At 40.6% G+C, this 15,000-nt stretch overlaps 2 protein-coding genes across 3 annotated transcripts in view; one reads left to right on the forward strand and one right to left on the reverse strand.

Annotated features, from left to right (window-relative positions):
• The window catches only part of LOC106065951 (QRFP-like peptide receptor), a 77,444-nt gene that overhangs the window by 45,567 nt on the left and 16,877 nt on the right, over nt 1-15,000 (reverse strand). The window lies entirely within an intron of this gene.
• On the forward strand, nt 6,276-10,291 carry LOC129923936 (uncharacterized). Of its 2 annotated transcripts, none has more exons than XM_056017125.1 (2): nt 6,276-9,973; nt 10,071-10,291. In XM_056017125.1, exon 1 carries the CDS (start codon nt 6,287-6,289, stop codon nt 9,386-9,388), a length of 3,102 nt encoding a protein of 1,033 aa, XP_055873100.1. In that variant the 5' UTR covers nt 6,276-6,286; the 3' UTR covers nt 9,389-9,973; nt 10,071-10,291. The 2 variants fall into 2 exon arrangements, with proteins under 2 accessions (XP_055873100.1, XP_055873101.1); XM_056017126.1 differs by having other exon boundaries at nt 6,276-8,981.

A 15,000-nucleotide genomic window follows, 5' to 3' on the forward strand; every position in this document is an offset into this window, starting at 1 on the left:
TAATTACCATTAGTTAATATACAAAATTGGTCAATTTTGTTATTGATTCCTGTGTTGTAAGGTAAAAGAATGTATTGGAATATTGGCATAGTAGACTATCAGCTTGTGAAATCTAGATACGGCTTCTAGGCCCTCCAGTCATCTTAGTGGACTATCAGATGCCACCCAGCATGTGAAATCTAGATACGGCTTCTAGGAGCTTAAGACTATCAGATGCCACCCAGCATGTGAAATCTAGATACGGCTTCTAGGCCCTCAAGTCATCTTAGTGGACTATCAGATGCCACCCAGCATGTGAAATCTAGATACGGCTTCTTGGCCCTCAAGTCATCTTAGTGGACTATCAGATGCCACCCAGCATGTGAAATCTAGATAGGGCTTCTAGGCCCTCAAGTCATCTTAGTGGACTATCAGATGCCACCCAGCATGTGAAATCTAGATACGGCTTCTTTGCGCTCACGTCATCATAGTGGACTACGTGGTCTATCATGCGTCATGTAGAATCTAGATGCTGCTTCTTGGCGGTTTAAGTCATCATAGTAAATATATAGTCTAAGATTCCAGCGCATATTCATTATTTTGTCTGTTAAGTATTGTGTATCCATCGCGGTATTATCTTTCTTGCATTTTGTTCTCACTTTTATCGCTTGAATTATTTCTCTCTCCCTCTCTCTCTCTCTTTATATATATATATGGCTCCTTTTGTCTCGAAAGGCAATGGATGCGCCCAAATGAGTCACTGGTTTTGGCTTAATCTTGAGACGGGGCAGAATCTGGTGTGGCTAATCAAGCCAATTCTAGAACGGCAGACTTTGCCACAATTCGTACATGTGTATGCCTCTGATTTAGGGCTAGCAGACAGGGCAGCTTTCTTTTTATCCCTCTTGATTAAAGCCGCTTCAATTCTTTTGTTCTCAGCAAGGGTTGGCCCAGCACGCACAGTCTGTCTCCATGCACTCCGGTCTTTGGCTATGTTTTCCCACATACTTTCGCTGATGCCTGAGGCTCTCATGTCTCGCTTGCAGACATCTCTATATGTTAGTCTTGGGCGGCCCTTGGGTCTGACTCCTTCCACAAGTTCAGCATATAAGATATCTTTCGGGATTCTGCCATCTGGCATGCGGGTGACATGTCCGAGCCAGCGTAATCTTCTTTGTGTCAGGAGAGCATACATGCTGTTCATATTGGCCAATCTTAAAACTTCCTGATTGGAGACATGGTCCCTCCAAGAGATGCCCATTATGCGTCTCAGGCAGCGCAAGTGGAAACTATTCAATCTGTGCTCTTGGTACATGTATGTTGACCAGCTCTCACTGCCATAAAGGAGAGTGCTCACAACACAGGCGTTGTAGACTAGGATTTTGGTCGCTGTGGTCAATTTACCATTTTCCCAGACGCGCTTGGAGAGTTTTGCCAATGCTGTGGTAGCTTTTCCTATCCTTTTTGTCAGCTCGATGTCTAAGTCTAGGTTACTGACAATTGTTGAACCCAAGTAGGTAAATTCCTGCACCACTGAAAGGGTGTGGTTCCCAATTTGTATTATAGGTATTTCTGCGACGTCTTGTGCCAGGATTTCGGTCTTGGAGAGACTTATAGTAAGGCTAAACTCTTGACAAGCAGCTGCTAAGGCGTTCACTAGCTTCTGTAGACCTCCTTGTGAGTGAGATACGAGTGCCGCGTCATCGGCAAACAGCAGCTCCCTTATCAAGATACGACGCCTTTTCGTTTTGGCTTTAAGACGTGCCAGGTTAAAGAGCCTTCCATCGGATCTGCTATGGATGTATATTCCGTCTTCCAGGGATTTAAAAGCACTGGACAGTACGACTGAGAAGAAGATGCCAAATAGTGTAGGGGCCAGTACACATCCTTGTTTGACACCGCTCTTAATGGAGAATGGCCTGGAGGAAGAACTTTCAAACTGAACGGTGCCCTGCATATTTTCGTGAAAAGCTGACACTAGTTTTCTTAACTTATTTGGGCAGCCACTTCTCTCTAGTACAGCAAACAGACCGCTTCTGCTAACAAGGTCAAAGGCCTTGGTCAAATCAATAAATGCTATGAAGAGGGGCTGCTTTTGTTCTCTGCTCTTCTCCTGTAGCTGCCGAAGAGAGAAAATCATATCTGTTGTAGATCTACCTGCCCTAAAGCCACACTGCGACTCTGGATAAACACGATCTGCCAGGATCTGTAATCGCTTTAGTAATACTCTAGCAAAAGCCTTTCCGACTATGCTAAGCAGTGAGATGCCTCTGTAATTGTTACAATCAGAGCGGTCGCCTTTATTTTTATAAATTGTAACAATGTTGGAGTCTTTCAATTCCTGGGGGACCATTCCTTGTTCCCAGCACAAGCTTAGCAGTTCATGGAGTGGTTTGATTAGGGCATGTTTTCCAGCTTGAATTACTTCAGCAGGAATGCCATCTCCTCCGGGTGTTTTCCCATGTGCAAGCATGTCAATGGCAATGCTCAGCTCCTTTACTGAGGGCGTTTCGTCTAATTCCGTCAGAACTGGAAGTGATGGGAAGTTGGAAGCAGCATTTGGTGAGATGGCGTTTTCAATCTGGTAGAGTTCTGCATAGTGTTCAACCCATCGTTCCATTTGCAGCGCACGATCGCTGATGATTGAGCCATCTTTTGACTTGAGCGGAGCACACTTGCTGGTGTGAGGTCCAAAGGCTTTTCTCATGCCCTCATATAGTCCTCTTATGTTACCACAGTCGGCACAAGATTGAATATCTTCGCATAGCTCCTGCCAGTATTTGTTAGCACATTGTCTCGCTACTCTTTGGGCATTGTTACGTGCAGCTCTGAGCCTTTTTAAGTTGCTTGGGGTGGGATCCTTCTTGTAGATTAGCATGGCTGCTCTCTTGTACGTAGTGGATGTTTCCATTTCTGGTAGACTAGCTTCAAACCAGTCTTCGCTTTTCTTGGTTTTGTTTCCAAAGACCAGTGATGATGTTTGGTAGATTGTATCACGCATAAACGTCCAGCTTTTTTCTACCTCAGTCACAGAGAAGTTTTTAAAAGCTTCCTCTAATTTGTTCTCAAATTCGGTGCAAAGAACATGATTTTTTGTGCTAGTAGTATTCAGGCGTGATTTTCTTTTTCCCTGTGATGTGTGGATCTTAGTTGGCAGCAGTCTTGTCCGGCAGAACACTAAAGTATGATCAGTATCACAATCCGCGCTTTGGTAGCTACGTGTCAGCAGTATATTTCCAATGTCCTTTTTTCGTGTCAGTATCATATCCAGCTGGTGCCAGTGCCCAGACCTAGGGTGCCTCCATGAGACACAGTGCTGTGGTTTTGTTTTGAAGTATGTGTTGGTAATGTAGAGCTTATGGTATGTGCAGAATTCAAGCAGTCTTTGTCCGTTCTCATTCATCTTTCCGATTCCAAAAAGCCCAAGACAGTCTGGCCAGGTAGTGTGATCTGATCCTACTCTGGCATTGAAGTCACCTAGAAGGATCATATGTTCTTTTTGAGGAATGTTTGCAATGGCTTCTTTAAGGTCTTCATAGAACTTGTCTTTGTCCTCCTTGTCGGTGCGTAGATTATGGCATTCTAGCACCAATGTGTATTAAGTGCACTATTTTTGAACGCACTTTCTTTTTGTTGCCATGCTTGTAAGTTAATGGAGTGTTTTTGTTCTGCTGATGTAACGTTTGTTGAGATTCTTCTGTGTTCCCCTGTTTAGGGTGAGTATCTAAGGCATAACTGCGTTTCGCAGTTGTTTCGATGCCATAGTGATAGTCTACTAGACCTTTCTAGTTTGTCTTTACTTTGTCTTTACAGGGAGTTAGCTTGGGATTGGAAGTCTACGCTGGTGACTAAAGACAGCAGTGTCAGAGTGTGTTGTGTTTTCGAACATTAATGTGTACGTTGTGGGACAGCAAGGGGTAGAATTATTATTTAATTAATAAATTCACAGTATTACAATGTTCCAAATTCAATGTCATTACTCCATTAGTTTGTCATCATACTTATATTTATATCATTAAATATTTACATTGTTACCAGTGAGTTATTTATTTATTGTAAGCACGAAGGTGCCTGATTAAATGTCAGGGGCCCGGGCAAACGAGCTAAGGCCTTAACTTAACCCTGACAGTTGGGGGCTCGAGTCCGGCTGTGACTACCAGTCACAGAACTATAATTTCAATCATTATATAAGTTTTAGTTACTTGATTATGTAGCAGCAGTGTCTACAATCTAATAATTATTTACATGGTATTGCATCACAATCTACTGTACTAATATTGAATTGTGTACCATTGGCAACGATGTATATCGAAAGTAGCAGATAAATACAATAAATACATTCTTTGTGATATAAGTGATATAACACTATAACTATACTGTACTATATACTATATAACTATTGTATTGCAAGATTGAAACGCATTTGTATTTTCTTGTTTTCTATATTGTGCTTCACCTTCGAACGAGTGTCTTCTCGCTCCCGGCAACAAGCGAACGTGAGTGTAAAGTGGCTGTTGGTAACTACTGAAGTCTGAGGCTACTAGTATTGTGTTGGATTGTCCTGTGGCAACTATATTTCGACGCTGTGGCCTGAGTGAGGCACTTTCCTCCGACGTGGGATACTGCACAGATAGGTTTCTTTCTTTGCCATTTAACCGCAGGCTCTAGGCTTTAGTTGATCTCTTGTACAATTAGTAGAATTTTTTTGGTTCCCATATTGTATATAATTTAAATATAATACAGCCAAGTAGTGTACATTGTATTTACCATGGAAACTAGGTTGACAATTACTGCCCAGTTTATAAGTGATGGTCGTTCTCTGGGGTACGAAGGTGAAAGGTTAGAGAGGTATGTGGCTGAGCAGAAAGAAGACTATGAAAAAGCTAAGAAAGAGGAGTTTGAACGAGAAAAGGCTAGATTTGAGAGAGAGGAAAGATTGAAAGCAGAGGCGAAGGCAGAGGAGAAGGCCAGATTTGAACGTGAGGAGAAGGCCAAGCGTGAGGAACACGAGAGGTGGAAAGAAAGAGATGCCAGGGAGGAACTCAAGAGGAAAGAGGAGATGGAACTAGAAAGAATGAAGGAAAAGTCAGCAACAGCGGCTGGGACGGCAACACAGGCAGAGGTGCGACCTAGAAATGTTTTAGATAAACTTGACAAGAGCTTCCAGGGAATGAAGGATGACGATGACCTGATGGCATATTTAACACACTTTGAGGCCGTCGCAACAAGATGCAAGATCGATAGAAAGGAATGGTCATTGCTCTTGTCCTATAAACTAACTACCTTTCTAAGAAACTGTATGCTGCGGGACAGTCTGTTTTTGAATGAAAATTATGAGGAAGTGAGGGCTGTATTACTGCGACATGCGGATATAAACGCGGAAACCTGCCGCAAGAGGTTTCACCGGGTGAAACCACGACAGAACGATTTTAGGGGTTTTGTCACCGATCTGCGAAACGCGTTGGACAATTGGTTGAAAATGGCTGAAGTAGGCAAGACTGTGGAAGAAGTGAAAGAGTTGCTGGTAAAAGATAGGATACTTGAGAATGTGTCAGGAGATGTGTACAAGCAACTGATAATAAGTAAGAAAGGCACAGTTGATGATATGATTGATGTTATTGAAGGGTTTAAGGTCGCTAGTGGGGGTGTGTCGCTTGCGAAGGAAGACAGTGTGTATGTTGCGGCAGCGTGTGATGAGCCTGGGATGAATACAAATCCAGTTGCTGAAAGAAACGTGGTTATTTGCTTTAATTGTAATAGGAGTGGCCACAAATCGGCAGAATGTCCTCAGCGTTCGTCCATGATTAATTCTGTTCCTGATGTTGATGATAGACCTAGGACATCATCTGCGACGTTTTCTAATCAGCAAGGACCCAGTAGAAATGTTTCAACAGGGCGTTATCAGAGACAGTTTGATGGTAGTGGTCGTAGAATCCGAGGTAACAGTTTTGTGAGACAAAGTTATGTTACACCTAATTACAGGAGCAGTAGAACTGGGGGCAATGGGGTGTACCAAAATAGAACCAGTTTCACAAATAGACATCAAGGTCCACCAGTAAGGAATAGGTGACTGAGTAGTCCTCGTAATGTTCAAAATTGTGGAAATTGTACTTTAGGGAAAGGAGATGAGTATTTTTCCCCATGTAAGAGAGAAACTTTTTCATATGTTGATAAGTCATTACGTGATAAGTCTGTGGGTAAGCTGAAGTTTGAAAAGGGAAGAGTAAATGGGATAAGTGTGTCTGTTTTGAAAGATTCTGGTTCAAGTGTTATAGGAATTAGAAGTTCATTAGTTGGTGAGAAAGACATGATTCCTGGTACTTACAAATTAAAGCTTGTCGATGGGACAGTCAAGGATTACCCATTGGCGTGTGTAAGTATTGAGTCGGATTACATTGTTGGGAAATATGTGGTTGCTTGTTTTAAAGACCCTGTTGCAGATTTGATTCTTGGGAATGTTGATATTAATGTGAGTCAGGAGTTTGATTGCGCAGCAGTAACTAGGTCAGCGAAAGATAGAGAGAATGATAGTGGCCCTGTAAATGAGTGTGGAATATTGGAAGATTGTCGTGATGTTTTAGGTACGAGTGATGATTTTTTACGTGAACAACTGAGTGATCCGTCTTTGAAAGATCTATGGGAGCGACATGTGGATAATTGTGTAGATAATAAAAAGAATGGAAGTGTGGAATATAAAGTGTTTGATAGACTATTGTACAGAGTGTTTAGGGGAGAGTTTGGTGAGGAAGAAAGACAGTTAGTTGTACCCTCAGCTAAGAGAGAAATTGTGTTGAAAACTGCTCATGAGAGTATGTTAGCAGGGCATTTGTCATTAAGAAAGACTAAAAGTAAAATCTACAAATATTTTTTCTGGCAAGGTTTAGATAGAGACATAAAAGAGTTTGTGAGGTCGTGTGATATTTGTCAGAAAGCTAGAGTGCCGCGTCGTTGTGACAGAGTGGAGCTTGGCCAAATGAATGTTGTTACCACTCCGTTTTACAAAGTTGCTACAGATATTATTGGGCCATTGGAGATAACTGACAATAAGAATAGGTATATTTTGACAGTGGTAGATGTCGCTACCAGATGGCCAGAAGCGATACCTCTGAGGAATATAAATACAGAAACAGTTATTGAGGCACTAACTAATATTTTTTGTAGAATAGGGCTACCTATAGAAATATTAAGTGATCAAGGCCCCCAGTTTACCTCCGAATTGTACAAACAGGTGTGCGAATTTTTCTCAGTTAAACCCGTGCACTCCACTATATACCACCCCAGCTCTAATGGTATGATAGAAAGGCTCAATTCTACTTTAAAATCCTTTTTAAGGAAAGTATGTCAGGATAGCCCTCATGATTGGGACCGGAAAGTTAGTGCAGCATTGTTCGCCTACCGAGAGGTACCTAATGAGACAACGGGGTTGTCGCCATTTGAGCTTGTCTATGGGAGACAAATGAGAGGCCCACTGGCTATTTTGAAGCAAGTATTTGTAAATGCTGAAGAAGAAACTGAATATAAGAATGTGTTCACTTATTTAGTGGACTTAAAACAAAGATTATCAGAGGTGACTTCTATTGCTAAATCTAACAGCGATGCAAACAAAAAGAAGTACAAAATGCAATATGACAAATATTCGTCTAGACGAGACATTAATGAGGGTGACTGTGTTTTAGTCCTCAAGCCACACAGAGACAATAAGATGTCCGTGTTTTGGCAAGGCCCGTATAAGGTTGTGAATAAAATATCAAAGTTCAATTACGTTGTTGAGAAAGAAAATAAGATAAAGGTGTATCACATAAACCGACTCATGAAATATCACTGTAGGGTAAAGGAAGTAAGCAATTCAAACGTTGAAACTGAGGATACAAATGAACTTTTATCAGCTAACATGGTATCAGTTGTGGGGGAAGAAGAAGTTGATGAGCAGGATGGGGAGAATGAAGATGTAATGGCCAACATCCCAACGCTAGAGATTAGGTCGGAAGAAATGAGTGGCGGGAATGTGTTGACGCAGGTCAAAATTAATCCCGATTTGAATGCTATACAAAAGAAGCAAGTTGATGACATTTTGAGTGAATTTAAAGACATAATATCTGATATTCCTGGTAGAGCCAAGGTCGAAGAGTTTAAAATTAAATTGGTTGATACGAAACCTGTGACTTTAAAACCATATGCGGTACCTATCCACTTAAGAGATAAAGTTAAGCAAGAGATTGACAGCATGTTGGATTTGGGAATTATAGGGCCAACAGACTCCCCCTATGCAGCGCCCGTTGTTATAATAAAAAAGAAAGACGGAACTTTGCGACCTTGTATTGATTTTAGAAAATTAAATAATGTTACTGAAATACCCGCTGAGGTAATTCCCGAACAAGAAGATTTGTTCAACATGCTATATAAAGCTAAGTACTTTACGTTACTGGATCTGACTAAGGGTTACTGGCAAATTCCAATTTGTGAAACAAGCAAACCATTTACAGCATTTAGAGTTTTGGGAGAACATTATATGTTCCATTATTTACCCTTTGGATTAAGCGGTGCTCCTAATCACTTTAACAAGATTGTTAAGCGCATGTTAAGAGGTTTAGAAAATGTATTGTTTTATTTCGATGACATTTGTATTTTCAGTGAGGACTGGGACAGACACATTGAAAGTGTTCGTAATGTATTTAGTGCTTTAAGAAAGAATGGATTTACATTAAAACCCGCCAAATTGGAGGTGGGCTTTACTAATGTAAAATTTCTAGGTCATAGTGTCGGACAGGGAGTTGTCAAACCTGATCATAGTAATGTGAAAAAGATTTTGGAATTTAAGACTCCAAGTACAAAAAAGGAACTTCGTGGTTTGATTGGGTTAATTAACTACTACAGTAGGTTTATACCAAAACACGCGGATTTAGTTTTTCCTTTTACGGAATTATTACGTCGTGGAAAATCCATGAGAGTCGACTGGAGCTGTGAGTGTGCGGAGGCATTGAAGAGAGTACAGGCCTGTCTATGTAAGTATCCTATTCTTCGTTTGCCTGATTTTTCTCTACCGTTCTATCTCCAGACTGATGCCTCAGACAAAGGGATCTCTGGCATTCTTAGCCAGTGTATGAATGGTATGTTGCATCCTATAAAATTTGTGAGCCGTAAGTTGTTGCCTCGGGAGCAGAAGTATTCTATCATTGAACGGGAAGGATTGGCCATTGTATATGCAATAAAAAAATTGGACAGGTATCTGGCCGGAAAAAAATTTCATCTCCAGACTGACCACAAGGCTTTATCTTACCTTAGGAGCACTAACTTTACCAATGCACGTATTACAAGATGGGCGCTGATGTTACAGGATTATTCCTTTGATGTTGTTCATGTCAAAGGGGAGGACAATCTGCTTGCTGATCTGTGTTCAAGATTGCTATAGACTTTCAAATACGCAGCTACATGAGCTACATACTTATGTATTGTTTTAATACATGTCTTATGCATTTTAATGTTCCAATGTATACATTGTTGTTTGAAAATGTTTGCACTTTATGTTAGATGATATTATGTTGCATTTAGTATTATTGAAATTAATTTGCTGATTATGCATTTTAAATTTGATTGGTTGGTAGATTGTGATTTTGTGAATGGTTCATAGTGTAATGTGGATACTTTGGTAAAAAGTGTCATTGGTAATTTTTCTTCTAAGTTGTTATGTTTGGAAGAGTGATGTTAATGCGGATGAATTTTCCTAGATGGATGTGCTTACCTTGTAGCTGCAATGATATCTTCTTACTTTTCTTTCAGTTTGAGGTACGGAAACTGGTCCATACTTTGTAAGAACCAGTTTGGGGGGAGAGGGGGAATGTCGGTGCGTAGATTATGGCATTCTAGCACCAATGTGTATTAAGTGCACTATTTTTGAACGCACTTTCTTTTTGTTGCCATGCTTGTAAGTTAATGGAGTGTTTTTGTTCTGCTGATGTAACGTTTGTTGAGATTCTTCTGTGTTCCCCTGTTTAGGGTGAGTATCTAAGGCATAACTGCGTTTCGCAGTTGTTTCGATGCCATAGTGATAGTCTACTAGACCTTTCTAGTTTGTCTTTACTTTGTCTTTACAGGGAGTTAGCTTGGGATTGGAAGTCTACGCTGGTGACTAAAGACAGCAGTGTCAGAGTGTGTTGTGTTTTCGAACATTAATGTGTACGTTGTGGGACAGCAAGGGGTAGAATTATTATTTAATTAATAAATTCACAGTATTACAATGTTCCAAATTCAATGTCATTACTCCATTAGTTTGTCATCATACTTATATTTATATCATTAAATATTTACATTGTTACCAGTGAGTTATTTATTTATTGTAAGCACGAAGGTGCCTGATTAAATGTCAGGGGCCCGGGCAAACGAGCTAAGGCCTTAACTTAACCCTGACACTCCTGAAGCGAGCTTAGTGTGGGGGCATAGGCACTAATTAGAGTGACTTTTCCAGATGCTGTCATCATACTTATGCTTAGTAGCCGTTCCGAGCCACCAACTGGAGGGACTATCATGGGAAGAAGACTGTTCTTGACAGCAAAGCCCACACCATGTATTCGAGTCTCATCCTGTGCTTTCCCTTTCCAAAAGAAAGTGTAGTCAGTCTCGCGGAGCATGCCGTTTTCGGCCAGTCGGGTTTCTTGCAGGGCTGCAATGTCGATATGTAGCCTTTTTAGCTCGTTGTTTATAACTGCCGTCTTCCTTGCATCGTCGATCTGCCTTAGATCATCAGTGAGACCAGGACACATTGTCCTGACATTCCAAGTGGCCAGTCGCATGACAGGGATTTTCTTTTTCAGTTTAATTTTTCTTCTTTTGTTGCTTGGTGCAAGTTTCCAGCCTACTTGTCGTTTTAAACTAAGCTCTAAGCACCCATTAGAGCAGGCAGGCTGTGGCGGATCAGCACCTAACTGACTGGGGGCTGCCCAGGTTGAGGCGGGCGGTAGCTGATCAGTGAGGCGCGAAGACCTCTCCCACCGTCAGAGACAACCCGTGGCGTCCATACATTACGCCAATCAAGTTGGACTTATAACCCGTAACTGTTGTCTCCCATGTTGTTTTAGCCGCTTTGCAGCAGCACCAGAGTTTCCTCTCCGGGGCGCATTCCTGGGCCTTGGATAAAGGGGTCATGGGTGGCCCATGCGTCATGATCCCTCTCTCGACCTTGCTGATGTGATCCAAAGGAACGCATCGCATTACATTTGGCACCAACTCAGTTGCAGAAGCTGCCGGAGGGAATTTCGCAGCTGATACTCCCAACGCCTAAGGGGCTTCACTCCTGATTTCTCCTCGAGGTTGTCTCCTGAAGCCTCAGTACCGCAAGGCAGCGGGGGTTTGAAGTCAGAGTACCCCTCTCCTAGATGAACTGCCTTACTAGGCTGACGAGCTCCATCTGCCCGAAGCTCCCGGTTTTGTGGCGCCAGGTATCCGCCTTCACCCCTTCACCTGTTAGTAAGAGCAGTTTCGCCGAGCTTAATATCTAAGCCACACGAGCAGGCCAGGTGCTGGACTTAGTTGTCAGAGGCTATTTGAGACGCATGCCTTTAGGAGTATTTTATAGACAATGGGAGCTTAACCCCATTGACACCCCTGGCCATGACAACCTTTGAAACACATATACACACATATATATATATATATATATATATATATATATATATATATATAAACCTCTTTAACTTTATATTTCTCTATATTTCTAATGTTTTACTTGTTCTTCAGACTCGTCAAACTGCAGACTCCTTCCACTTGTACAGCTCTCACTCACTGTTTTCATTATGTCCCATAACTCCTTCCGACAAACATCTCATCGAACCATCGCTGGGAACAATAACTCCAGATAAAGATAATAGAACCTTTTATATTCCACGAGAAGATTATTTCCCCTTCTCCAACTGTTTTCGAAAAAGACGAGGCAATGGTGAAAGGAAATAATGATGATGGTAGAGTTTCAAGTAAATCTAGGAGATTTATGTCCGCTGTTTCTGGGATAGATATAATGTACTTTTTTTATGTTATGACATAAACATTATTGTATGTATGTGCGTTATCTTTGATCAGTTATAATTCGGCTAAGACTTTAAAATTTAATTTGAGCTAACATTGAGTCTGCATCATTTGCATGTCAAGAGACGATGTCATATTCTCATCATCTTTATTAGAGGTAAATGAAAAGTACCCCTTTCATACCTTGTGATATATGGGGCAGATGTGGATTATGTATCAATTGCCGATTTTAACGAGGGTGTCATGTGGCCAGCACAACGACCAACAGCCATAACTTTCCCCAACTAGTGTCAGGTAGCCATTTTAGTGAATGGACTCCGCAGCGTCAAGAAAAAAAAACGAAATTCAAAATCCCAGCCTTCACCGGGATTGGAACCCAGGACCTTTCAGTGTCGAACGAATTCAGAACAACACCGTATGTATAGTCCTTAGATAAACAAAACGATGGTTATGCTACTACTCTCTTGCGAACGCTCCATTTGCTTCTCGTGAAAGCGAGAATCGACTACAACGGGGTCACATTGTGTTATTGTCGGTGCGTAGATTATGGCATTCTAGCACCAATGTGTATTTAGTGCACTATTTTTGAACGCACTTTCTTTTTGTTGCCTTGCTTGTAAGTTGATGGAGTGATTGGAAGTTCTGCTGGTGTAACGTTTGTTGAGATTCTTCTGTGTTCCCCTGTTTAGGGTGAGTATCTAAGGCATAACTGCGTTTCGCTGTTGTTTCGATGCCATAGTGATAGTCTACTAGACCTTTTTAGTTTGTTTTTACTTTGTCTTTACAGGGAGTTAGTATGGGATTGGAAGTCTACGCTGGTGACTAGAGATAGCAGTGTGTTGCGTTGTGGTTTCGAACATTAATGTGTACGTTGTGGGACAGCAAGGTGTAGAATTATTATTTAATTAATAAATTCACAGTATTAGAATGTTCCAAATTCAATGTCATTACTCCATTAGTTTGCCATCATACTTATAATCATATTATTAAATATTTACATTGTTACCAGTGAGTCATTTATTTATTGTAAGCACGAAGGTGCCTGGTTGAATGTCAGGGGCCCGGGCAAACGAGCTAAGGCCTTAACATAACCCTGACAGTTATCAGTGTATTTATAACAATGAAATGCCCTTGTACCTTAGCGAACTGATTACTCCATATGTCCCTCAGAGAGCCCTACACTCATTGGACTCAACGCATCTAGTGGTGTCATTTTTCTTCCTCAAAAGCTACGGTCTGCGGTCTTTTTCAGTGCTCGGACCAAAGGTTTGGAACTCACGCACACAGACAACATGCTACACTACCTTTAAGAAGAACATTAAGACATACCTGTTCACAACGTTTTTAGATTCGTTTGTCATTTGAGCTTTTGTGTTATTTATGTTTGTAATGCTATCACAGCGCCTTGAACCTACATTTGTTTTGTAGCTTTATGAATAACATTATTATTATTATTATAACATCCTAATGTTTTCCTTGATGTAGATCGTGGTTTTAACAAGCAAAATATACAAAATTCTTTTAGAAAAAAAAAAAAAAAGATTATCTAAAGGGGAAAAACTCCGCACTTATAAGTGTATCTATCAATAGTATACAAGTTTTTTTCCCTTATTCGATATCAAACAAAATAATTAATGGCCAATAATTAATACAATAATTGAGTGTTTTTTAATTGATTCATGTTTTGTTAGATAGAATACATACTTGTTTAAAGTATCAACTTGATTGGAGAATGTGTGAGGGAGAAATAGCGTTAACAATTTTTTTTAGAGGGGACTAAACCCAACAAATTAAGCCATATATGTGAATTCTGAAGGATTAGCTTCCCTTGTTGGTATTTAAAAAAATAACTCATTTCCAGTACCTGATTGACTAATTGGTTACTTTTTATTTTATTGATTCGTGTCTTGTCTATTCATATGAATAACTGCAAAACTTCATCTTGATCCGAGAATGGTTGTGGGAAGTGTACACATTTTTACCAGCCAGACAGACATACAGACAGAAAGACAGACAGACAAATTGAGTTGATATAAGATTTGTAAAAAGCGCCTATTAAGACTTCAAAACGCCTTAAGCTATTTGAGATTTGGGCACTTTTTGGGGCACTCCAGATATCATATGAAATCCTAAATATTTCCTTGGGGGGGGGGGCGCTTTAGGTAAATCCGGCCCTGGACCATACGAATATGTCAAGTATTGTATCATTTCCTGATTAGTCATTTTCAATAGTTAGCAGATCATCATGGGGTCCAATCGCTGCAGTAACTCTGTCTCTCATCTTTTCGTTTGTAATGCGGTCTTTAAATGTTATACAGGGGCGGACTGGCTATATGGGCAGTTGGGCAAATGCCCGGTGGGCCGGTACCCAAATGGGCCGGTAGGGCCACCGAAATGGCCTGATCGAAGTCACTATGGCACATATCAAGTTGTTAAATGTTTTATAAAATTGTTATTATGTTATTATTATTATTTTTATAAAATGCCATCTGAGCGTCGTGTTTTAAAAAAAAACTTTCACAGACATTGCTGTGTAATACTATTTTAATCAAACACATTTTCCGAAAATAAAATGTAGATTGTAGACAGTGCTACTAGTAGGCTTCATCTTTTTAGGGCCTACATTATTGCTGATTTAAAAAGACGCTATATTGCTAATTAAGATATAGAGTTCACTGTATGCATGCATATTGATACATTATCAAACTTAATAACAATGATTTTTAAGGACCGATACACCTAGAAATGGATGCCCATCACATGATAGAGAATTTGTGGGCCGAATTTTATAGAAATGCCCGGGCCGATTTTGACACCCAGTCCGCCCCTGATGTGATACCAAGGATCTTTCTGAAGGACCTCAATTCGTTTACTAGGATTATTTAGTACGTATGTCAATAAATCTTAACGGGTTATTTCCGGCCCATAACCCGATGCTATTCCGCCAAAAAGTGTGCCCGCAAGAACAGAAAATTAGCATATTAAAAAAATGGGATCGGTCTGTAA

This window comes from Biomphalaria glabrata, chromosome 18 (assembly GCF_947242115.1).
Source record: "Biomphalaria glabrata chromosome 18, xgBioGlab47.1, whole genome shotgun sequence".
Classification (NCBI taxonomy): domain Eukaryota; kingdom Metazoa; phylum Mollusca; class Gastropoda; family Planorbidae; genus Biomphalaria; species Biomphalaria glabrata.

What these genes read in the sequence shown, in the direction of transcription:
- LOC129923936 (XM_056017125.1), top strand. Translation starts at nt 6,287, where the DNA reads ATGATTCCTGGTACTTACAAATTAAAGCTTGTCGATGGGACAGTCAAG.